The sequence below is a fragment of the Rhinolophus sinicus genome, chromosome 1 (assembly GCF_057876585.1).
Source record: "Rhinolophus sinicus isolate RSI-liver-muscle chromosome 1, RSI-T2T, whole genome shotgun sequence".
NCBI lineage: Eukaryota > Metazoa > Chordata > Mammalia > Chiroptera > Rhinolophidae > Rhinolophus > Rhinolophus sinicus.
The window spans coordinates 100,581,158-100,607,818 of record NC_142501.1 but is presented as its reverse complement, the minus strand read 5'-3'; the positions used below and the strand labels follow the sequence as shown (position 1 = coordinate 100,607,818).

At 40.7% G+C, this 26,661-nt stretch overlaps 1 protein-coding gene across 20 annotated transcripts in view; it reads right to left on the bottom strand.

Moving 5' to 3' along the window:
- Window positions 1–2,531: 2,531 nt before the first annotated feature.
- The window catches only part of ZMYND11 (zinc finger MYND-type containing 11), a 125,528-nt gene continuing 101,398 nt past the window's right edge, over window positions 2,532–26,661 (bottom strand). For 16 of the 20 annotated variants that reach the window (XM_074325071.2, XM_019719298.3, XM_019719301.3 and 13 more), the window contains 9 exons: window positions 25,677–25,764; window positions 25,087–25,142; window positions 23,898–23,975; window positions 22,966–23,084; window positions 18,299–18,506; window positions 17,870–17,938; window positions 16,994–17,266; window positions 16,484–16,669; window positions 2,532–3,728 (listed from right to left, as the gene is read on the bottom strand). In XM_074325071.2, coding sequence (XP_074181172.1) covers window positions 3,606–3,728; window positions 16,484–16,669; window positions 16,994–17,266; window positions 17,870–17,938; window positions 18,299–18,506; window positions 22,966–23,084; window positions 23,898–23,975; window positions 25,087–25,142; window positions 25,677–25,764 — 1,200 coding nt within the window. In that variant the 3' untranslated portion in view covers window positions 2,532–3,605. The remainder of the gene's footprint in view (window positions 3,729–16,483; window positions 16,670–16,993; window positions 17,267–17,869; window positions 17,939–18,298; window positions 18,507–22,965; window positions 23,085–23,897; window positions 23,976–25,086; window positions 25,143–25,676; window positions 25,765–26,661) is intronic. The other 4 variants (XM_019719299.3, XM_019719302.3, XM_074325069.2 and 1 more) reach the window with 1 other exon arrangement.

Sequence of the window (26,661 nt, the reverse complement as noted above, 5' to 3'; positions counted from 1 at the left end):
AGGTCTGGATCTCAGCTTTCTCTCCAGGACCAGGGTCGAGGTTTGGAAGCCCAGGGGCCCCAGAGCCTCAGGGAAACTTCCTGGGGCTCTTCACTCGCCCTCGCTGCCTGGTGACGGAGCTCCCCAATCTCAGATTGAAGCAGACCACAAGCCTCAGCCAGCTGATTCTGACAATGGATTGTTTTTTCCTATCAGCTCCTGGGATGAAGCAGGCCCTCCACCACACACGCTGAGTACTGACAACAGGGGAGGCGTTCTCAGTTAAGACAAAGCTCAGTTTTTCGGCTGCACTATGCAAGGTATGTCGTCACCAGCCGCCTGTGAATACATCTGGCTCTTCCAAGGGCAGGTATGCTGAACACGTGACACACTGGAGTTTGGATTATTGCAAAACAAGAATGTAAAATATTTCATTCATTATATTAAATATTGAAATGTTTTGGCTCTATTAAGCTATATTAAAATTAATTTCACCCTTTTGCTTTAATATGCTATTTGAAAATTTTAAATTCTTTTGTGAACTTACATCCCCTTGAACACCTTGCCCCTCAGTGTGAACCCCTGGCTGGCATAATCACGTCACGTGGAGGCGTATGAGACACGGAGCATCATCAGCCCCACCCGCCCCAGACCTACTAAGCCAGACGCTACAACTGAACTAGACCCCCAGCTGATCTGTGCACACGGACCTGAGGCTCTGACCTCGGTCCCAGGAACGGGGCTCCATCTGTCTCCCCGCCCAATCCCGCTGGTCAGGGATTCTTAACCGGAGGGACTTGAGTCCTGCTGGGGGTGGGGATGAGCACTAGGCATCTGTGAAATACTAACCTGTGTACACATGTGCATCTTTCATGAAATGGCCCACTCGCTCTTTTGATTTTCATGAGGAAAGCAGTGCTTATGAAAGGATGGTCCTAACAGCAACATGACAGCTTCTTAGCTATCCAGTGTGGGGTGGGGCGGCTCTGTGTGGTGCTGATGGCAGACGTCTGGGGACCACTGGGTTACATGTTGAAGGTGAGAGATGCTGCCTGGCCTGGGGCGGCTTCACATGACCTGGTTGGAAAAGTGAGTAACAGGGAGAGATCCCCAGAAGGATTTAGGACCGCTGGGTTTGATTCTTGATATATTGAAATTGATTAATATGGATAAAAATGTTTTTTTGAATAATTTTCTATCTGTATGTTCAGCCTAGTATAGGAGTTAGGAAAACAGGCTTTGTGGTCAAACAAACCTGAATTTTTTGAGAAGTGGTGAAAGTACTTTGAGTCTTTGAAAGCGGGCAAATTTCAAGTTAAATGTTTAGTGAATGAATGATTTTTCACAATCTTTACATGAAATTTATCCTCAGTGGACCACCTGTCAGGGATGATGACCATGTGATCTGGGCTGTCTGGTTTGGTGCGGGGGAACAGCGTGAATCAACAATGTAGTGAGGCCAGTTTTTTTAAATACATTTATTACCAATGTTAACACATTAAATGAATCTATATATTGCTAGTCAGAGCAGCTTACAAAATGCCAGAATGCATCGTAGAACTGGACAGCCACAATGAGTACTTACAATGTGCAGAGTGGCTAAGCTCAACATCTCGATATAGCTTTATGATTTGCAGAAAATTTTTAATCATGATTCCTAAAACAATCAATTGTAATTTTACCTAAAACTTTTACAAAACCAGGCCACAATCTTTTTTTAATTTTGTTTTTTGTTTTTTTTAAACACACAGTTTTCACGCTGTAGTAACTTGGAAATGTGCAACCGTGTCAACGGAGACAAAAAAGCCAAAGTAACACGAGTCTTACGTTCATGCAGCTATCAGTAAATAGTACACACTCTGGAATGGTTTTACACCGAAAGTATTTCCACAATAACTTGCTCTCATAGGGGTGGATCGAAGTTTTAAAACTTGAAAAACGATCAGAGAAGGTAAGTGTCTTGGTGGCGATGTCTCCACGGGGCCACATGGCATGGTGGCAGAACTGCGGCCTGACAGTGACCAGGAGGGACGGGGATGCCAAGTCAGTATGTCCTGTAGATGCGGCGCTGAGACGGCTGCGCCCGTGCTTACAAGCCATGGGCACCACTGGCAGCAGCTTGTCGATTAACTTGTGTCACCAGCACCTGCAACAGCACCAGGACTGATGGGTGATTATGTCACAGAAGACTTAGTTACATTTTTATCTTTAGAGTGACCCTGACAAACCTGGAGAAAACTTTTTAAAAGGTTTTTCTCCTGATTCTTTCACTTCCATTGTGTGTAATTGCTTTAATAAATATCAAAGGTCTAAATAAATATTTACAAATTATTTCTCTAACCTTAAAAAATAACTAAACGATAAATGGGAATTTGACTTGGTCTAAGATCAGTCTTTGAAAAAACATAATTGTGAGATTTTTCTTAAAAAAAAGTAATTTAAGTTTTCCTGGTTGTATTTTATATATCTATGTATAAAAAAATCATTATTCAACTATCGATCCATTCCTATTGGTAATGCTTCTTAATCCAGACATTCCGCAAAATACAGACTTTTTACAAATCACGGCATCTTTAATACAAGAAAATTAACATGCATTATTCTTCATTCTGTGTACAGTGATGGAGCTCATTAGTAGGCAATGATCCATTACTACAAACATAACGGCTTCTGTGAAACTTAAGTGCTTTCTTTCCTTTTAGCATTAATTAACTCACAATATACGAGGTGACACCAGATAATAGGCAATCAGATGATATTTGGGGAGGGACGGGAAGCATTAAACAAATTTGTACGCCTCATCTATAATTTCATGTATGGATTAAGGTAGTTTTTGGCTTATTTTTCTTATTTTGTTACAAGCACTCATGTTAGGACAAAGATGAAATGTGCAAACTTTAAAATTTAAATATTCATTTTCTCTAAGATCCAGCTCAGTAAAAGATTACCCCAGTTCCCTGCAATTTTAAACTACAAGATCAAAGCTAATAATTTGTTATAAAAGTTATATATTGAAAAGAAATAATGAAAAACACAACTGGGAAATATTTAAGAAAAAATACGCAGGACCAGCACCTGCTGTGTCAACCCTGTTCCCTAAATTCAATCTCATACCCACTGGCATAACCAATAGGTAATGCCTTTAAACGGTAAATTAAGTTGAACAAAACCAGCTCAACAAGGTTAAGAAATAAATTTCACATCAAGGTAGTATGTTTTGTTTTTTTTTCTGAAACAGTTCTGTAGTTCTTACATTCAGATCCATTTTAAATGTTTATTTGTTAAACTCACTTGTATTCACCTGTTATTTTTTAAAGATCTGTTTGTTGTTTAAAGGTTAAAATCTCTGTAAAACCTAAAAATGTTTTAAAATTTGCTGTAAATGCAACAAATTCTCAATTAAATTTCATTTAAAATAATACCCTCCACTGATGGTACTTTTACCCCCTGAAAATTCCAGAGGGACATTAACAAAAGATTCAAACTACTGTGCAAAATTTCTTCACGAAAAGTGTTTAAAGGCTGGTGCAAAATGGGAAGCAAATTCTAAACAATTTTGGCTTCTTGGAAACAAAAACCGTCGTGTCTGAGGAGTGGCTGCGGCGCTTCCCAGCGGGAACCCGCCTTCATCTTTTCCGGCGACAGGTGCGCTTGTGCTCGGCGTGCCAGTGCTCCTGCTGGCACTTGATGGAGCAGTAGGACGTATTCCAGCAGCAGTGGTACATGGCCTCCTCCTCACAGTTGTAGCACTGTGGGCGAGAGACCGGGCCGGGTTAGACAGGGCCTGAGTGCACAGCAGCCAGCTACGATGGCACACTCGGGAAGCGCTTTTACAGCTCCTCCCGGCTCGTCCTGGAACGAACACTGCGAGAACACAGAGTGTGGCTGACGCACGAGCCCAACAACAGCGGACAGAGGCTGAGGGATGTGGCCACGCTTAGCTGGACAGCCTCCTCCATCTGTGCTGGGTCATTCTCAGCAGCACACAGACTAAGTAATTTCTACTTCCTTAAGAAGGTCTTGAGTGGCTTCTGGAAACACAATGGAAGACACCAGGAATCTGTCCTGCCCTGACCACAACCCGTGTGAAGTAACTGGCAACTTGGGTGTGCTGAAGGCTTCCAGGGGAGGTGTGGACAGGATGTTGTTGATTTGGGTCAGTCTCCTCTCTTAGCACATCCCGGCCCCACGGCGGGCAGCTGTGCCTGTGGGAGCCAGGCTGAACAAAAGGCCCCCGCCCGCCAGAGTGCAGAGCGGCGTGCTGACTGCTGCTTCGGGTCAAGGGGGCAGCAAGGGGACAGCCGCTGTTGTATCTCTCCCCACTGTCACAAGCCCTCTCCTCTCCAGCTGAAGTGACTTACAGGACAGTTAAAGGGCCAATGTCCTTTAACAACCCCTCCCAGGAACCAGACATTAAAGACTAGGACACTCAAAACCAACGGCATATACAGGAACATCAGTGAATGTGCCCCAGGAAAGGCCAAGAAGACACTTAGTTTACACTTCAGGCTGATTCTTGGCACAGCCATCAAACAACCCTGAGAAGGGGGAGAAACAGTGTTCCAGAGTTACCATATTATTAGATTCAGATGTCCAGTGTTCAACCATGAATCATGAAGTTACAAAGAAATAGAAACACATGACCTCCAAACACCCTAACGGCAGTTATATTTGACAAAGACTATAAAACAACTAATAAAAATGCTCAAAGAACTTTGTTTCCCCCAAAATAAGACCTATCCAGACAATCAGCTCTAATGCGTCTTTTGGAACAAAAATAAGACCCGGTCTTATTTTAATATAAGATTGGGTCTTATATAAGACCGGGAATATGATATGATATGATATGATATGATATATGCTATATGCTATATGCTATATGATATGATATGATATGATATCGGGTCTTTTTTTGCTCTAAAAGATGCATTAGAGCTGATGATCCGGCCAGGTCTTATTTTTGGGGAAATATGGTAAAGGAAGATGTGGAGAAAGTCAAGAAAATGATGTCTGAACAAAATGGAAATATCAATACAAGGAAACCAAAAGGAAAATCTGGTACTGAACAGTCCAGTAACCGAAGTGAAAATCACTAGAGGGAGTTCAGGCAGCTTTGAGGAGGTACAATGCAAATTAACAAGTATGAGGAAAAGAAAAGATTGATGAGAAGTGGGCAGAGCCTAAGGGACTTGAGGGACAGCACAATACACGTGTTTGGATTTCCACAAGGAGAGAGAGAGAAAAGGGCATAAAGAATATTTGAAGAAATAAGGGCTGAAAAGTTCCCAATCTGATGAAAGGTCTGAATAGAAATATCCAGGAAGCACAATGAGCTCCAAGAGACCCACATCAGGACACTTATAACCATACTTTCCAAAGCAAATGTTACTAGAATCATGAAAGCAGTAAGGGAGAAGCAAGCAAAGGATCATCACTGTATCGTCAGAGTTCTCATCAGAAACTCTGGAGGCCAGTAGGTGATATATCAAAGTGCTAAAAGAAAAAAACTGTTAACAGAGAATGCTATATTCAGCAAAACTGTCCTTCAAAAGTGAAAAAATTTTAAATTCCCAGATAAAGAGAAGCTGAGGCAGTTCCAAACAGCTCAGTGAAGGTTCATCCTGGACACGTGTAAAAGCTAGTGCTATTGTCACAATGCCTTTTAACTGTACCTTTTGTTTTCTACACAATTGAAGAGATTGAACAGATTTTTTAAAAAGTTGTTAGTATAAAAGCTAGTCAATCCTATTGTACATTTCATTTGTAAACTCCAAAACTCCAAATCTTGTTTTCTATATATTTTAGAAGAGTAATGCATTTAAAAGAATTTTTAATTTACGTTTCTGGGCACACAGTGTGCAGAGATGTAATTTTGTGACAACAGTTGAAACAGGTGGGGACAGCTGCAAGGAGCCAAGTTTTGTATGTTGTTGAAGTTAAGCTACTTTAGGTGCTTAAATATAGTCCCCATGGTCACTGCAAAGAAAAGAGCTATAGAATATACACAAAGAAAATAAACAATTCACACACAAAAAAATCTATTGAACACAATAGACAGATATTCAGGAAATGAGGGACGAAAAGATATGGGGTGTATAGAACACAAACTGCCCTCTTAACACTTTATTTTCCACATTTTTTAGATTAGTTTCGGGTGCACAAAACAATGCAATAGTTACACGGATTAAACTCTCTAGTCAAAAAGAGACTGGCAGAATGGCTAAAAAACACATGGTCCTAATACGTGCTGTCTGTTGGATACTCACTGGAGTAACACACAAACAGTTTGAAACTGAAAAGCGGGAGACTTCCGGAACAATGGCCTCTGTAAAACTCCCCTGGAATTTACAACGAAAGGAACAAAAACTGCACAAAGGACTCCCTGCACAGCAGACAGGCAAGACGAAGAGGCCCACTACCGAAATCACCTACAGGTGGGAGATTCGCGCGAGTGGAGGGAGGAGGAAAGGGAGAAGTGCGCGGAGACGGAGCCCCGCAGGCACAGGACGCAGACCTAGCTCAGTGCTCCGAGCTCGCTGCTTCCCGGAACTACCGCAGCTGCGGGAGAGGGAAGAACTCGGACTGCTAGGGCTCCGCTTATGGCCCACAGGGCAGAGGGGACAGCATATAACACGGCTGAACCCAACGCTCACGGCAGAGACCTCGGAGAAAGGACTGAGGGAAGAAGGCTGAAAACGGTGGTTTAAGCCTGCACTGCCGAGCAGAGAACGGAGCCTTAGGCACTGAGACCAGCTGCCTCCTCCCTCCCCTCCCAGAGCTCGCCCTGCCCCCACCTGCCCGGTGCTAGAAGCGAAACAGTAGCAGTGTCAGATCAAAACAACAGAAAATTTGCTGTTTTGAGAACTGTGGGCCGCAGACACAAATTCACAGCCCAACTAGTTCCGGCAAAGGGGAGGGAGCTGAGGAAGCAGGACCAGCTGTGGTGGTGGTCGCCGCCATTGCTCTGGGCCACCTCTCACAACTCACCCCGCCCCTGACCCCACCTATCTGGGCGGATCCCTTCAGGAGTAAAAAGAACTGCTGAAATATACGGGCTCTGAATCAGGAGCTGGAAGAGCTTTGGAACATCAAAAGCTCTCCGCATACCCACGGGGACATTGCGCCCTGTGACTTAGATGAACTATTAACAGAGGAGAAGCCCGTCTCCCAGGGAATCCCCCCATTGTGTGAGAAGATGGAATAGTGCAGAGAAAACATAGCACTACCGTGTGGGAGAAGAAAAATAAGCTGCAGTTGGAGAAATAATAAAACATTCTACCAACAAGTACTGGAAAACAAAAGAAAGGCCGCTTTCTATCAACCAGTTGCAGAAGTCACTCCTGTAGATGTCTAGGAAGAGAAATAGTAAACCAGTAATCAAAATGAATAACCAAGGCAACAAGATAGCTCAGAAAGAAAGTGAAAAATCTCCAGAAAAGGCACTTAAAGATACAGAAATATGTGACTTAAAAGACAGGGAATTCAAGATTGCAGTTCTGAAAAAACAATGAGATACAAGAAAACACAGATAGGCAGTTAAATGAACTCAGAAACACAATCAAAGAACAGCATGAGCATTTTACGAAAGAGATTGAAATTTTAAAAAAGAACCAAATAAAATTCCTGGAGATTAAGAACTCAATAGAAGAAATTACGAATGAAATAACCAGTTTAGGTAGTAGAGTTGACCAGATGGAGGAAAGAATCAGTGACATCGAAGATAGAAACCTGGAAATTACTCAGATGGAAGAAGAAAGAGACTTGAGACTTCAAAGAAATGAAAGAACTCTACAAGAACTTTCTGACTCCATCAGAAAGAGCAATATAAGAATAATGGGCATACCAGAAGGAGAAGAAAGAGAGAAGGGAACAGAGAATATATTCAAACAAATTGTCGATGAGAACTTCCCAAACTTGTGGACAGAACTGGACCCTCGAATCCAAGAAGCAAATAGAACACCTAGTTACCTCAACCCCAACAGGCCTTCCCCAAGGCACATTGTATTGAAGTTGTCTAAAATCAACGACAAAGAAAGAATCCTCAAGGCAGCCAGGGAAAATAAGACGGTAACTTACAAAGGAAAGCCCATTAGATCATGATCAGATTTTTCAGCAGAAACTCTATAAGCCAGGAGGGAGTGGAACCAAATATTCAAACTATTGAAAGAGAGAAATCATGAGCCAAGAATAATATATCCAGCAAAGATATGCTTTAGATATGAAGGAGGAATAAAGACCTTTCCAGACATACAGAAGCTGAGGGAATTTTCTAATACACAAGAAATACTAAAGGAGGCTATTCGACCACCATCAACAGGGACAATTTGTGGCAACCAAAACATAAAAAAGGGGAGAGTAAAGGCCTGAACCGGAATATGGGAATGGAGAAAGTAAGCGTGCTGAAGAAAATGGAATACTCTAAATATCAAACTTTCTTTTACATAAACTTAAGGGTAACGACTCAAAAAAAATCCAGAACTGAAATATATACTGAAATAAAAGAAGAAACAGAGGGAAACATCATAGAATACCACCACACAGAAATAATAGACAACAACAAAAAGGCAAAGAAACAATGGAGACACAGCCTTACAACAAAACTAAAGATAGAATGACAGGAAATCCTCACATATCAATAATCACCCTAACTGTAAATGGACTGAACTCACCAATAAAAAGGCACAGAGTAGCAGATTGGATCAAAAAACTAAACCCAACTATATGCTGTCTCCAAGAGACACATCTCAGCTACAAGGACAAGCATAGATTCAAAGTGAAAGGGTGGACATTGACACTCCAAGCAAATGGTACCCAGAGAAAATCAGGTGTAGCCATAATGATATCAGATGAAACAGACTTCAAGGTGAAAAAGATAACAAGAGACAAAGATGGACATTTCATAATGGTTAAGGGGACTGTACAACAAGAAGACATAACAGTCATCAATATTTATGCCCCCAATCACGGAGCACCGAAATACACCAAGCAACTACTAACAGAACTAAAGGGAGAAATTGACCAAAACAATTATTATACTAGGGGACTTAAATACATCATTGACAGCTATGAATAGATCATCCGAACAGAAAATAAACAACGAAATAGTAGCCCTAAATGACACATTAGATGAAATGGACATAACTGACATTTATAGAGCACTTCATCCTAAAACATCAGACTATACATTCTTTTCTAGTGTACACGGAACATTCTCAAGGATAGACCATATATTGGGACATAAAATCAGTCTCAACAAATTTAAGAAGATTGAAATCATACCAAGCATATTCTCTGATCACAAGGCTTTGAAATTGGATATCAACTGCAAAAAGAAAGCGGGGGAAAAACACAAATACATGGAGATTAAACAACATACTTTTAAAGAAGGACTGGGTCAAAGAAAAATTAGAGGAGAGATCAAAAGATACATAGAAACAAATGACAATGAAAATACATCCTACTAAAATTTTTGGGATGCAGCGAAAGCAGTTTTAAGAGGGAAATTTATCTCATTACAGGCCTATCTCAAGAAACAAGAAAACTCCCAAATAAATAACCTCATGTTACACCTTAAAGAACTAGAAGAAGAAGAACAAGTAAAACCCAAGGTCAGCGGAAGAAAGGAAATAACAAAAAATCAGAGCAGAACCAAATGAAATAGAGAACAAAAAGACAATAGAAAAAATTAATGTGACAAAGAGCTGGTTCTTTGAAAAGATTAACAAAATTGACAAACCCTTGGCTAGACTTACTAAGATAAAAAGAGAGAAGACACTGATTAACAAAATCAGAAACGTAAAAGGGGAAGTTATCACGGACACCACAGAAATACAAAGGATCATCCAAGAATACTATGAAGGACTATATGCCACCAAATTCAACAACCTAGAAGAAATGGACAAGTTCTTAGAAACATATAGCCTTCCAAGGCTGAACCATGAAGAACTGAAAAATCTAAACAGACCGATCACCAGTAACGAAATTGAATCAGTCATCCAAAACCTTCCCAAAAGCAAAAGTCCGGGACCAGATGGCTTCACTAGTGAATTCTACCAAACCTTCAAAGAGGATCTAATACCAAGTCTGCACAAACTCTTCCAAAAATTGAAGAAGAGACAGTACTCCCTAACTCATTTTATGAGGCCAACATTACCCTGATACCAAAACCTGGTAAGGCCAGCACAAAAAAAGAAAACTCCAGACCAATATCTCTAATGAATACCGATGCAAAAATCCTAAATAAAATTCTAGCAAATCGAATACAACAATGCATTAAAAAGATTATTCATCACGACCAAGTGGGGTTCATCCCCGGGGCACAAGGATGGTTCAACATACGCAAAGCCATCAATGTGATACATCACACAAACAACATAAAGGACAAAAATCATATGATTATATCAATTGATGCAGAAAAAGCATTTGACAAGATACAACATCCATTTATGATTAAAACACTTAATAAAATGGGTATAGAAGGAAAATACCTTAACATAATAAAGGCCATATATGACAAGCCCTCTGCTAATCTCATAATTAATGGAGAAAAACTGAAGCCCTTTGCTCTACGTTCAGGAACACGACAGGGATGTCCCCTATCACCTCTGCTTTTCCACATAGTTTTGGAAGTCCTTGCCAGAGCAATCAGGCAAGAGAAAGAAATAAAAGGCATCCAAATTGGGAATGAAGAAGTTAAATTATCACTCTTTGCAGATGACATGATGCTACATATAGAAAACCCTAAAGACTCCACCAAAACGCTATTAGAAACAATCAACGAATACAGTAAAGTTGCTGGCTACAAAATCAACGCACAAAAGTCCATTGCATTCCTATATACTAACAATGAAATCTCAGAAAAAGAAATACAAAAAACAATTCCTTTTGCAATTGCAGCAAAAAGAATAAAATACCTAGGAATAAACTTAACCAAGGATGTGAAAGACCTATATGCTGAAAACTATAAGACATTTTTGAAAGAAACTGAAGAAGACACAAAGAAATGGAAACATATTCCGTGCTCATGGATTGGAAGAATCAACATAGTTAAAATGGCCATATTACCCAAAGCAATATACAGATTCAATGCAATCCCCATCAAAATCCCAATGGCATATTTTAAAGAAATAGAACAAAAAATCATCAGATTTGTTTGGAACCACAAAAGACCCCGAATAGCTAAAGCAATCTTAAGAAAAGAGAACAATATTGGAGGTATCACACTTCCTGACTTTGGCTTGTACTACAGGGCTACAATAATCAAAACAGCATGGTATTGTCTGAAAAACAGACACATAGACCAATGGAATAGAATTGAGAACCCAGAAATAAAACCACATAAATATGGACAGATAATTTTTGACAAAGAAGCTAGAAACATACAATGGAGCAAAGACAGCCTCTTCAATAAATGGTGCTGGGAGAATTGGATAGCCACGTGCAAAAGAATGAAAACTGGACTGCTATTTGTCACCATGTACCAAAGTTAATTCAAAATGGATCAAAGACTTAAGCATAAGACCTGACACAATAAACTGCATAGAAGAAAACATAGGTACTAAACTTATGGACCTTGGGTTCAAAGAGCATTTTATGAACTTGACTCCAAAGGCAATGGAAGTAAAAGCTAAAATAAACAAATGGGACTATATGAAACTTAAAAGCTTCTGCACAGCAAAAGAAACCATTGACAAAATAAAGAGGCCACCAACTGAATGGGAGAAGATTTTTGCAAACAGTGCCTCCGATAAGGGGCTAACATCCAGAATATACAAGGAACTCATGCAACTCAACAACAAAAAAACAAACAATCCAATTGAAAAATGGGCAGAGGACTTGAAGAGACATTTCTCCAAAGAGGACATACAGATGGCAAATAGACATATGAAAAAATGCTCAACATCACTAATCATCAGAGAAATGCAAATCAAAACCACAATGAGATATCACCTCACCCCAGTCAGAATGGCTATCATCAACAAGACAAATAGTAACAAGTGTTGGAGAGGTTGTGGAGAAAAAGGAACCCTCACACACTGTTGGTGGGAATGCAGACTGGTGCAGCCGTTATGGAAGGCAGTGTGGAGGTTCCCCAAAAAATTATGAATAGAATTGCCATATGACCCAGCATTCCCTCTCCTGGGTATCTACCCAAAAAATCTGAAAACATTTAGAGATAAAGACACGTGTGCTCCAATGTTCATTGCAGCTTTGTTTACGGTGGCCAAGACATGGAAACAACCAAAATGTCCTTCGATAGATGAATGGATAAAGAAGTTGTGGTATATATACACAATGGAATACTATTCGGCGGTAAGAAAAGATGATATAGGAACATTTGTGACAACATGGATGGATCTTGAGAGTGTAATGCTGAGCGAAATAAGTCAGACAGAAAAAGCAGAGAACCATGTGATTTCACTGATATGTGGTATATAAACCAAAAACAACAAAAGAACATGACAAACAAATGAGAAACAGAAACTCATAGACACAGACAATAGTTTAGTGGTTACCAGAGGGTAAGGGGGGTGGGGGTGGGAGATGAAGGTAAGGGGGATCAAATATATGGTGATGGAAGGAGAACTGACTCTGGGTGATGAACACTCAATGGGATTTATAGATGATGTAATACAGAATTGTACACCTGAAATCTATGTAATTTTACTAACAATTGTCACCCCAATAAATTTAATTAAAAAAAGAAAAAGTGAAAAACGTGCATGGGAAACGATGTCCTGTGCAAATAGTAATCTAGAGAGCAGGGTTGCTGTATGACTGTCAGGCAAAATAGACTTTAAATTGAAGAGGGTTACAAAGAGAAAGATACTATATAGTTGTATTTTCTTGGTGTATGGAGCCTTCTATTAATATGAACATTTACATACCTAACGACACACCATCAAAATATATGAAACAAAAATTGACAGAACTGAAGGGAAAAACACTTTTACAATAACACTTGAAGGGAGATGTCAACACCCCATTCACAAGTGCATAGAACAACCAGACAGAAGATAAGGAAATGGAGGACAAAATCCACAATAAACCAAACAGACCCAGAGCGTGTACATGGGACATTTTCCAGGACAGACCGTATGTCAGCTTACAAATTACATCTCAATATATTTTAAAAGGTAGATATCAAAAAAAGGATCTTCTCTGACAACAATAATGGAATCAAGCAATTAAAAAGAAAAGAACTGGAAAATTCAGAGTTGTCAAAATTAAACAATACACTTTTGAACAACCAATGGATCAAAGAAGAAATCACAGGGAACTCAGAAAGCTTAACATACTGAAACTTAAGGGACGCAGAAAGGCGGTGTCGGAGGGAAAGTTATCATTGCAAATACCGACTGTAAGAAAAGAAAGGTCTGAAATCAGTAAGCTAAAAGTCCACCTTAAGGAATCAGGAAAAACAAACTATACCCAAAGCTAGCAGGAGGAAGGAAATAATAAAGATTAGAGAGTAGAAAAATAGAGGGAAAAAAATCAATGAAAGTTGGTTCTTCAAAAAGATCAACAACATTGACAAACTTTTAGTTAGATGGACTCAGAAAAGAGGGGACTCAAGAAAACCAGAAACAAAAGTGGGGACCTTACTACTAATTCCACAGAAATACACGATTGTAACAACACACTATTAACAATTATACACACCAGAATTATACACACCAAATTGGGCAACCTAGATGAAATGGACAAATTCCTAGAAACACAAAACCTACCAAGACTAAATTACAAAGAAGCAGAAAATCTGAGTAGACCCATAACTAGTAAGGAAAGCGAACCAGAAATCAAAGATATCCCAATAATAAAGAGCTCTGGACATGACAGCTTAAGTAAATTCTACCAAACCGTTAAGGAAGACCTAACACCAATCCTTGAATTTTTCCCAAAAAACTGAATAGGAGTAAACACTTCCAAAACTCTATGAGTCCGCCAAACTCTGACACCAAAGCCAAAGACACCACAATAAAACTACGGATCAGGCCTTACGAACACTGGGACAGGACCCTCCGCAGAATACTAGCAAATGGACTTTCAGCAGCTTTTTAAAAAGATTACAATCCCATGATCATATAGTCCTGTAATGTGTGGATGGTCGAGTGAAATCGGCCAATGTTGTAACACCACATCGACATAATGAAGGAAAACATAAGCATGATCATCTCAATTGATGCAGAAAAAGCATCTAACAAAATTCAACACCCTGGCACGATAAAGACACTCCACAAAACAGGAATAGAAGGAAACTACCTCCACATGATGCGAGCCACATATGACGAGTCCACAGCAAACATCACACTCAATGGTGCAAGACCAAGTGTTCCTTTAGACCAGGAACAAGACAAGGGTGCCTGCCAGCTTTCACACCTGCTACTCAACACCATCCCCGAAGTCCTAGCTGGAGCGGCTAGGCAAAGAAGAATAAAAGCATCCAAATTGAAAAGGAAGAAGTGAAATGATCTCTGCATACGATGTGCTCTATGTAGAAAACCCTGAAGACTCCAGGACGAAGCTGTGAGATCTTATACATTAATTCAGCAAAACAGCAGGACACAGACAACACACTACAATTGGCTGCATTTCTACACACAAGTGATGAACAATGTCATAAGGAAATTATAAAAAATTCTATTCAAAACAGTTCAAAATAAGAATAAAACCAAGGAGGCGAAAGACGTGTACGATGAAAACTACAAAATGTGTCTGAAAGAAATTAAAGAATAAATGTTCACAGTTTAAAAGACTTAATATTATGAAAATGTCAGGACTACTGAGCGTGCTCTACAGATTCAATGCAATCCTGTCAAAATTCCCATGACATTTTTAGTAGGTATAGAAAAGCCCCTCCTAATTTTCATGTTGAATCTTAAGGGATCCCAAATAGCCAAAACAGTCATGAAAAAAACAGCACGTCTGGAGGACTCTCGCTTCCTTATTTCAACCTACTACAAAGCTATGGTAGTCAAAACTGTGCAGTAGTGCCATCAAGACAGACAGACCAGAGGAATAGAATAGAGCACCCAAGAAATAAACCCTCACATTTTTGGTCAAATGATTTTTCACGAGGTTGCCAAGACCATTTAATGGTGCTGGAAAGAAGTTGAACTCTCACCTAACACCATATACAAAAATTAACTCAAAATGGATCACAGATGTAAATGTAAGACTTAAGACAATAAAACTCTTAGAAGAAAATATAGGACAGAAGCTTCATGACATTGGATTTGGTGATGATTTGGATATGACACCAAAGGCACAGGTAACACAAGAGATAGTAAACCAACAGGACTTTTTGAAAGTTATCCACAGAATGGGAGAAATGATTTGCAAATCATATAGCTGATAAGGGATTAATATCCAGAATACATATAGAGAGCTCTTAAAACTCAACAACAAAAAACCTCAATTCAAAGATAGGCAAGGGACTTGAGAATAGACATTTATCAAAAAAGATATAGGAATGCCAACAGGTACATGAAGAGATGCTCAACGTCACTAATAGTCATCAGGGAAATGCGAACCAGAACCAGTGAGATACCACCTCACACTTCTGAAGATGGCTATCGTCATCCTAACACATAACAAGTGCTGAGAGGATGTGGAGAAAAGGGGTCCCTCGTGCACTGTTGGTGGGATTGCAGACTGGTGCAGCCACTACGGAAAACAGTATGGAAGATCCTCAAAAAGTTAAAGATAGAACCACTTAAGACCCAGCAAAGTACTTCCAATAGTCAAACATGGAAGCAAGCCAAGTGTCTGTCAACGGGCAGATGAACAGAGAGGGGGCAGAACATATATATGACAGAATGTTACTCAGCTACAAGGAAGGAGGAAATCCTGAACTATTTCTCAGATTCTAAGTGCAGTTAAAGACCAGTGAGATGTCACTATTATACAGTAAAAGTAATCAATTTCTTTCATAGACTCTACTGTATAAAAGTCAAGTAAATTCTGAAAATCCCAATCTGTTAGTGTGACACTTACATTTATAATTTCACAATTTAGATATCCCCTATCAGGAGGCAAGAGTCAGGGTGAGCGGGTTTATCCACATGAAACAGAAGCAGAGATGGAGAAGTCATGTAAATTAACTACTGTGTTTTCCCGAAAATAAGACCGGGTCTTATATTAAGTTTAGCTCCAAAAGACGCATTAGGGCTTATGTTCAGGGGATGTCATCCTGAAAAACCATACTAGGGCTTATTTTCCGGTTAGGTCTTAGTTTTGGGGAAACACTAACAAGCTCTGTAATGAAGCGTCACAGTCTCCACCTGACACAACAATCCTGAGCAGAGCTCAGTTCTGCGGGGTCTGGCGCCGAGATCACAGATTTCAGTGGAACTGTACAGTAAGTGACACTGCCAATTCCACGCTTGATCTGTACACACAGACCTCCCTCCCTCCATCCCACGTCTGTTTTCGCCCCCGCACCCGCCCCCTGGCCCGTCTGCAGCGGCCAGGTTCTGAAGCACACTGCCTGCCCCTCACTCACCCACTGCTTCTTCTTGGTCTGAGAGATGAGCTGCTTGTGCTGCGTTGCCAGCTTCTTGATCTCCTCCACGAACTCCTCTTTGCACTTGTCCTTCACTTGCTTACATTTTCTGTCCACCTCACCTTGCATGTTGGCCACGGCCTTATTTACAGCTTGTCTTTTCTCTTCTTCCATCTCAGAACGCAGCTGAAATGAAAACCAAGTCAGCCCACAATGTACAAGACCATGGACACTCAGAACAAAACCGTAACACATAGTTTGTACTGAAATGATGTACCTCGTCACCTTATGTAACTAAGGGCTGCAAATGGTTAGGGGAGAAAAGTACTACTGCTGAGGGAAGTATTAGAAAAGACACTTTTCTACTGTATTTCTACGGTGGAGAAGCAGCTCCCTGGCTGATGCGTGAGTGGAAGCTCACCGGCCACAGAACTGCCCACCATGCCCAGGGCAGGGGCAGGGGCAGGGGCAGGGGCAGGGGCAGGGCACCGTGCCGGGTGGGCCCCTCACCTTTTCCAGGGCTTCTCGGACAACTCTTTCAGTTTCTCGCTTGTGGTCAGACTTCATGCGGTCCTTGAAGTCGTTGAAAATCTTGGTGTACTTGTCATGACACATGCTCTGACACACGCCGTCACTGGCGGTCTGGGTGCTCCGATGCAGCATCCTTGGTGAAGAGGCACTTAACTTCTTGGTCTGAGTTGACACAGAAACTTTTTCGATTGGCTGAGGCATGGTGGGGATTTCCTGGCTGGAACTGACGGCTTCGGTTTCAGGTTCTGGTTCCTGGAGGGCAAGAAGCACTTCAGTGTGAAACCAGTTCAAGAACAAGCCACAGAATAAAGTGCTGTTAAAAACCACATAATTAAGATGGTGAATTCTATTAGGTATATTTTACCACACTTAAAAATAAACCAAAAAAATCCATGCAATAGCTACAATTCTAAACATTTCTGCTTTTAAAGTAGGCTAAAAAAAACCTTTATCATACAAAATATGAAACCATTACCAATGTATAGTCACTTCTTCAGACTAGATTCACCAACAATTTTCCTAAAGTCCTAAACCACTTTTCGCCGAGTCTGCGTGTGGACTAAGCCCAGATTTACAACTGGTTTTAAAATGTGTGTGGGTTGTTTACTTTTGAAAGTCTGAGCCTCGCCATAGTTTCCTCCAGTTTTAAAATGTTGGGCTAACTGGTGTGTTGGATAAAACTGCATGAGCAAACATGAATCCCAGGAGTGCCCGCCCCCACCGCCACACCTGGCTGACAGGACTTGAGTGATGGCCACACATCCCACGGGCACACATCCCAGCAATTGCCTTGACCAAAACTTTGAAAATATTTCCTGTTTCCTGCCACCTGACTCTGCCAAGTGCACAACTTACTTCTTTTTTGGGTTCCACACTTTGATTACGTCGTCCTTTCTTTGCTCTTGGTTCTTGAGTGACCTTCAGCTGTGGGCACCGTAAAAGTAATAGCACATTATTCCTGACACTAGGAATCACTTCTGTGGTGAAAACACTAGTGATGGACCTACAGGTAATGGGGGTTACTCGCCCCATCCACCTGGAAGCTGCCCTTTCCAGCCACCCCTCCAGAGTAAGGTGGAGGCCCACAGGGCAGTGTGCTCTCCGCATTGGCATGGCCAGGGCAGGGCTGTGGGGGTTTATCTGTCTCTCTGAACTGGTTGGGTCTCCTTTGCAGAGCACTTTACAGATGTTTATAGGAAGGAAGGAGAAACCTGAGAACCTGCCGTCGCAAAGAGGGGTGCACTAAGGACGCTCACAGGTGGTTCCTCGCAGGACACCGCTCACCTGTTCATTGCTGGTAGAGGAGATACTGGACTCTGCCTCCTCTTCCCCACGGTCCTCATTCTTAGACTTCCAAAATCTTCCCTCACGAAGGAAACGCTGATGCAGCTCCAGCTCATCACAAGCCTTTTTCCAACCCATACTGCGCTTAACATGCAGCCGATGGACGTTCACTGTAATATCCTGTATGTTTTCAGAAGGGATCCAAGCCCTGGCAACATTGCAAGGTGTAGTTAAGAGACTCCCCAAGTGGCGCTGGGCCGTACCCACCATACAGGACAGCCTACTGTATCTGGCAGCTCCAGCTTGGAGAACACGCTCACCACGCAGGAACGGGTGAGGTGGGCATCAGAGAAAAGCCTCGGACGTGGAACGGCTGTCAGAGCCTCAGAGTGCTAATTTCCTTCAGCCAGCTTAAGCTTGACATAGTCTCTATCTACATTCTGCATAAGCCCTTTCCAAAGGGTTAGCACTATGCTATTCAAAATCCAGCTCTTTGTAGACTAGAACTGCAGAATCACTTGAAAATGCCCAGAAATTTTCATGAGACACATAATGTGAGGGCATCTGAAATCTGTTATCTATTAAGTCATATGTACATCACATCCTACTCATTAGACGGACCCCGATTAACGAGGACACACATATTTGTTTCATCCAGCAAACCACAGCTTTAAGTGTGTCTGAATTACATGCATTACTGACCTAACACCGTAGGATGAAACACTGTACTTGGTTCTATCAGGAAAAATGGTAAAAATTCAAGCAACTTTTCCGGGGCCCTAATCACTAAACTGGACTGAAGCGGGCCCCTCTGGAACGCCGTGCGCTGTACTTTGTACAAGCGGGAGGTACCACACCACCCACGGCTGTGGACGGGACCTGTCTGCCCAGCGTGACCACCTCTCAAACAGCTGGAGGACGTGGTGCCCAGAAGGGGTGACGCTAAGCTAGTAACTGGTGGCCGGAGCCCTGTGACGGCACCAAGGAGCCTGGCTACTAGGATGGAACTTCCACATATCATGCCATCGCCTCGAAGAACCTTACACTTTGTCAGGAATGATGCGAATGCAACACAGCCCAGGTGACGCCAGGGTGCTCTAGACAGGAAGAGGGTGTCACTGGGGCTCCATGTTCAAAGACCGGCAGGATTTAGACAGGGACTGTGTAAGGGTGGAAGTCCAGGTTGAGGGGCATCACAAGTGAGGTAGGAAACTAGGCTGCTGCGTGCCTGACAGTTAAGACATTTTCCAGAGCACAGGCTCCACGGTGGGCTACAGCACTATGAACACACCAAGATTTCTTCTTTTCAGTCTCCTGTTTACATGTGTGAGATGTCACAGTTTTCATTCCCGGCCTACAATTTCAGAGTTTCAGAAATCCCAGGCCTGTGACTGCTCTGAAGGCATCTTAGAGAATCACAGCTCACGAGTCCACGCCATAAATGCAGACTTCTAGCTTGCTTGTAGAAACTATGCTATATGCTTTACAATTTAAAAGCACATTTTAAATATATAATAATTCATACTGTTATATGCTGACAGCTAAAATTATTAAATTTGAATTGTTATGTAAATGTTTATAAATATTACATCAACATAGTCTCTTCGGACACAAGTGCTTGTTAGAAATCAAAGAAAAATGTATTTTGAAAACCTCTAAACTCTAATGCAAACAGTGCACAGGAGAATTTGCTTATGGAAGAGTTCCTTGCCACTAGATGTTTAGGGAATATTTTATCTACTCTTTCAGTCAACAGATTATCTACTGAGCGCCTGTTACGTACCAGACAATCAATAAAAGTATGTTAGTTCATGTTTAAAAGCAGTAGGTTTTTGAGAGAGATTTCTGTTACAAGCAGTGCTGACTGCCTGGGACCAGCACTTGGATTTTCCACTTAGCTTATCCATTTATGCCTTGGATATAATAAAATCGATTGGATTTTCCCCTTAGCTTATCCATTTATGCCTTGGATATAATAAAATCGATTCACATCTATTCTTAACATGGGACTTAATTCTCAGTGCTGTTCATACATACATTCCTATTCTCTCTTAATCAATTCCATGACTGTAGACAATCAGATTTCAGTTTTAAAGACTATCACTGGGTATTCAATCTGATCTACCAAAAAATAAAAATGAAAAAGGCAAACAAAGAACACCCAACAGTTCAGGGTGTCTAATAAAAAGGGATATAATCTAATTTAGCTGTACCTAAGCAGTTTTTTATTCTGAATGCTCTGAATACATGCAGAACGAAAATGGCTCAGAGATGTGCAAGCAAATGAACTCAAAACGTTGCCACTGTTTCTTGCAGCCCCTGATTTCCTGCCAGCTCCAGCCGAGAGAGTCAGCGGAGCCGCCAGGCAGACCTCATCCGCTCCTTCCTGGCCGGCAGGCAGACCCCCACTCGGACTCAGCAGACGAGTCAGCTCGCCTCTTGCAGCATCACATTACAAGGAGCTCAGGGCCCAGGGATGGGGACATTTCAGGGTGCAGAAGGGACTAGCCCGAGACCACTGACACGTTTTCTCCCACTGACATGTAAAAGACATGATGCATATTTACTGGTGGCGACACAGCACAACAGTGTGAATTCACTCAATACCACTGAACTATACACTTCAAAATGGTTAAAAAAAAGAATATTAAGGAAAACTTGCAGCTGGTAGTCCTTATTGGCCATCAGCTCTTGGTGTTGCTTAAGTAATTAAAACTCATGGTTTTAATTTTTGTATAGTTCGTTTTTCAATACATCAAATATTCTAATATGACAGAGTATAAATCATTCATTCACTTCATAGATCTTACTGGTCACAATGTAACCAGGAAAGGCACAGCAAAAAGACTAGATTGATAGTAAAATTGTAGATTTTATTTTCTAAAATAAAGGCCTTAGAGACCCATCTGTCCAAAATTTTTTAGATAAAATCTGCATAATTTGTTTTATGTCATTCAGTATATTACCTCATATTGGAGATACTATAAAACTGTTTGAAAAGTGATGAAAAAGAAAGAAAAATAGAGTTAAAAGAATTCTGTCAGTTATTCTCACCTGGCAGTACGGTTTTAAAAAATAACTGTTGGATTCTTGTTTTATTCTAAGCTAACTTTTATTTAATGAAATTTTAAAACATGAATCAAACTTTTCCTCTCTTGTTCACAAATTTGTATTACAATGCTAACGTTTATTAAGTATCTCTACATGGCAGGCACTAAGCTTAGGTCTTTATATACAACAATGTCTTTAAATCTTACAACCCCTATAAGATAGGTACTACTGACGCCCCTATTTTACAAGTGAGGAAACAAGGCTCAGGGAGGCTAAATAACTTGACCGAAACTAGAGCAGGAAATGATGGTGGCAGGACACAAGCCTACGAACCAGCCATCTGGCCGAGCCCACCTTTCCCAGCTGGCCTGCTTCACTGGGACGGAAACAAGCGAGGGTGATCACCACTTACTAAGCACACAATTAGACACTCATTTTGTACTGAATTATGGTATCATTATTTAATTAATGTTTCTTGCCATGAAAGCAGTGTCAGGTAAGTGTGCGTCTATGGAAAAACAAAATGACCTTTTTGGAAATTTACACTATCCACTGGTTTCTTGTAACTGAAATTCTGTTTAAATTAAATGAAGACCAACGAAAAGTTTACTACGGAGAGGAATGAAGCCTCTTCTTCTATAGCATCTCACAGTAACAACTGCACAAGACAGCTGCCCCTCAGGCTGACAGGAGACACTTCACAGGCTGTAAACTGAAATCCTTGCAAAAGTATGACTTTGACCCTGTAGCTGACTATTGGCACTTCTTCCCTTTAAAAATCTGTGTTAAATCAACCCCCCAAAATGACACATGATTCTTTTTCCTATTGTGGTATGATTAGTTAGACTCATTAAATTTCTGAGTCCTGTGATAGTTCAGAAAACTTGAATTTCACATTTTTAGAGTCAATGCTGTTAATGACACATGAGTTAGGATAAGATTTTAGACTTTTTAATTTTCAATGTGCAGTGAATTTTAAGGCCTTAACATCACAATGAAGGAGGTAGCTATAGTTTTACAGTATAGTTCAGCATGCTTGGTATGATATATTAACCATGCAACAATAATTTTATAGTAATAAAAATAGTTTTTACCCTTGGGATACATGTTTTTATATTATGAAAATGTAATTTTTAAAACTTTGCTGTATACATCTCCCCAGCAACAGAAACTTTGAGAATCTAGACTGGAAACGTCTGGTAGTTCTATGCATGTAATTCTTATGCACATGTGAGGTATTCATAAACGTTCTCAGATCATGAGACTGACACACTTTTCTACTCCCGAGTTGTAATTTTTGTCTGTGGCTTTTTTAACATCCTTAGAAAAAAAGGGCTAAAACAGCCGTAATGTCACGACGACACTATGAAATGGACACATCCTGAGAACCCGTCCCCTTCACAGCCACTATGAATGCAGTCCCAGTGTCAGCGACTGAAACGGTCCTGTTTAGTAAACAACATCTGAAATATACCCAGAAATACGATTTATAGACATCCTTGACAAGCTGCCTAGTCAAGTCATGTGCTGATTCGTTTCCTCCATTTACAAGCAGCTTCATGTAGGAAGCATCCCACAGGCTCAGCTCTGACTGCTGCCCGTGGGGACGTGGTTACCTTTGGTGGTGGTGACCAAAGAAGCGGACGTCAACCTGATTGTCCTCTTTCTGCATGACTTTGGCTGGCCAGAATCCAAAACCTTTCATTTTAGCCCAAACCAGCTCATGATTAGGTATCTGGAAATAAAATGTTTTACCTTGTCATATTAAAGTATTAAATACAAGTATACCATTAATACTGAACTATTTGGTCAAGTGTAATTCATCATGTTGAAGATTTATTTTCTAACTCCTAAACACACAGAACTTTTTTTCTGGATTAATTCATTTTGCCTCCAAGAAAAACACCCCAAAATTAGAATCTGCGTTACAGGAGAGTCTGCTGGCAGCACTCTGGGCTGTGCTGGTCTCAGAGCCATGTGGGTGGCAGGGGCACATGGCAGGCTGTCACTGTGCTTCACGAGCCTGTTACAAACAGGAGGATTTAGGCCCTGCTTCGGACCTACCTCATCAGAGATCCAAATTTTAATGAAACTCTCAAGTAACTGAGAAGCACAGCAACTTCTGGAAGACTGGCTGCTCATAGGCAGCCTCTGACCCCCGTGCCTTTGGGGTCCCCAGAACACTCACAGGCTTCTTGTCAGCACCCTTCCTGAAATCATGTCATTTCAGGAGAAATTACACAGCCATAAACATATATAAAGCCTTAGATATTTTGTGAAAGAATGAGAGGAAAAGCAAAAATCTACTTCATTCTAATGTTAAGGGACCCAATGTTTATTCTTAGGTCCTCATTTTATAGTCAGAAATGAATTAGGATCCCAAGGTGTTTTCCCGTGTCTAAGGTTTTATACTCATTAAAACCATATGTACTATGACACAAAGAAACATTTAGGAAGGAATATAATCTTTAAGCATATTGGAAGTAAACTTCCTCAGAGCATCATATACTTAAGAGGTAAAAACCCAAAACCACAAAATGTCACATACACAAGGGTAGCAGAACCAGTTGTCAGGACGAGCATTTGACAAATAGAAGCAATTCTTGCAAAGCTGTAGTTCATCCAACTGAAAAAGAAAAGCAACCATGTTAGCCTGAATAAAATATACATGTGCATTAAACTATGCAAAATAGGTCCATGTAAATTAATATTCTCTTTCATGTGCACAGATTGCCTTGAATTTCGTTCCAGCTTACATTTTTAAGTTTTCAATAAATACTGGAAGAGCCTGCCTCTTTCCCATGGTCCCAGAACTGGGAATAGAAGACAAATTCCTTGCAGGGCCTGGCATGTCTGACCTCTGCCTTCCAGCCTCACAATGTCTCTGACAGGTCAACACCCGAAAATGCTTTCTCAGAAAGGCCTTCCTCATCTACCCACACAGAAGACCCACTACCAGTAACAGCAGCCCTTACTTCTTTGCCTATTCTCCATTTCAGTCCCTGTTTTCTTTCGTAACATTCTTTTACAACTTGTAAAGAAGTCTATTTTGTCAGTTTCTGTTTCTGATTCTCCTTCCTTAGAATACATAGCTCCATGAGCAGGAAGCCAGTACCTCCACCACCATTCCACTCCTCCTAATACACTGCAAAGCACATAGCAGACACTCACTAAATATTTGTTGAATGAGTAAAAGAAAGTCAAATTTGAAATGAATTCAAGAAAATTTTTTTTACATAGATTGAGACATTTTTGCAAAGATAGGTAGTATGGTTACAGGTTGGAGGCTTCAAATAAGAAAGACCACACAGAAAACACCTTTCCTAAATGTGTATTTCATTCACTGTATAAATATGAACTTTGTTGTTTGGTTGTTTTTTTGCTTGTGTAGTCTAGTAGGAACTCAAATTTGAATCTTTCATTCAAATATGGTAACACTAATCAAGCATCTGCCAGGTGCCAGAATGCATTATGTGACTCATACCCTTCAGGGTAGTAGAGCAAACAAAGTTTCTTTGTAGAAGTTACTTAAAAACTACATCTCCCAGGATCTCTCTGAGTAGTGTCTGCCAGAATTTCCCCCCTCTATTTGCATTATTTCCCATGTACATCAAATACGGAAATAAAATTATATTTAAAGGAAATTACAAAATTAAAATGTATATAAGATGGGTGGAATTCTGAACTAAATTAACATGGAATAGAGCAAGAGTTTAATTACTACGCCTGGACAGTACCTCATGGCAGGTGTCTTTATACAGCATCCTTGCTATGTCCGCTTGCTCGCTGTCTGCTGTAATTAAAGACATATCTATTATCAGTCATCGGGAAACAAGACTATCAAAGTTAATAGCCATTTAAATTTTCAGTTTGATGAAAGTAGACATGTACCGTTTAAAACGAAAAGTTCAGGTAGCAAAATAAAATTCTACAGGCAGCTTTAATTTTGTATCTAACGTAACACTAATTCTCTAGTTATAGAGCAGCCTCTTTCTTTACCTTTAAATGATAGGATATTAATAGGGAAATGACCGGAATTAATCACAATGCTTTTAAGAAGCATCTCAATTAAGTTTGTAAGTTTAAACATAAAACTATAAAGAATAGTACTTTCATCATTTAGTATACTAGTGTTCTGCTGTGTGACAGTCAATTCTATAAGCTATGACTACATTACCAAATACTTTTAAGAGTTAAACCATAACATTATTACTTATGGATCATTAAAATATTAACTTAATGTAATATTTTATAAAAGGTATTTTTAACCTGAAATGTAAATGGTATGGAAAAACATGCAAACGAGAAAAAACAAATACTATTCAACCTCCATAAAAAATCACTGTGTTGTGGAGAAGCAGCTGAGCGTCAGCTTTGAACTCTTCGTAACTTCGGTATTTCCCTTCATTCACTTTCTGCAGAGGCCAAAAAACAAAAAGGCAAGAGTCACTAGTGAATATATTTGCCTGCATTATGCTACCATGGCTTGAGCATGGTCAGAGCAGAATCTTCCCGTGTTGATGGACTGAGCATAAGGGACGCCCATGGCTCCGTGTGCAATGCAGGTGGGACGTGACAGCATGGGCAAGTGCATCAGGCCTGGTGTCCTGCACCACCGCTGTCCTCGGTGCTGATTCATGATAGTGAGTTGGCAGCCTGCTGCTGGTAACTGTTGGAAGTAGTGGAAGCTTGGGCCTGCATACATACCTCCCATTTTTATAACACCAGAGAATAAAGACTGAAAAACAAAAAAAGGAGCTATTGGCCTCTGTGCTGGTTTGCCATACTATGAAGGAGGTGTGTTTATAATTCTGAGTTGGGATGAGGCACTAACATGAATAACTAAAAACAAAGGCCCATGGCTTCCTCTAGGCACGGAGGCAATGCCAGGCTTTCTCCTACATTGGAGTGTTATACGTCAAGGATTTCCATCACTGGATTCTCTTGTAGTTTTGCTTTAGCTGCCAAAGGGAAGGGTCATGGAGGAAATTTGAGGGCTGTTTTTTTGGGGGGATGGCGGGGGGACACATTTTTAGAAGGGGGTATGACAAAGTTAACTAGCAAAGTTAACTTGTATAGCAAGGAGGCATTATCTTATTCTGGTGATACTTTCAGGAAATAGGTTTGAAAATAGCTTGTCCTTTAAATGCTAAAATGCTAAGGCCTCTAAAGAATCATTAAGAACCCACCTTTCTGTCTCCCAGCTGGAGGTGCCTCCTGTCTGTCACCTAGGGTTGCAGGGCTTATCTACAAATGTTGGCATCTGAACTCCCCCTGGATTTCAGGTTGCATTGGGCTTGGCTACACTCAGG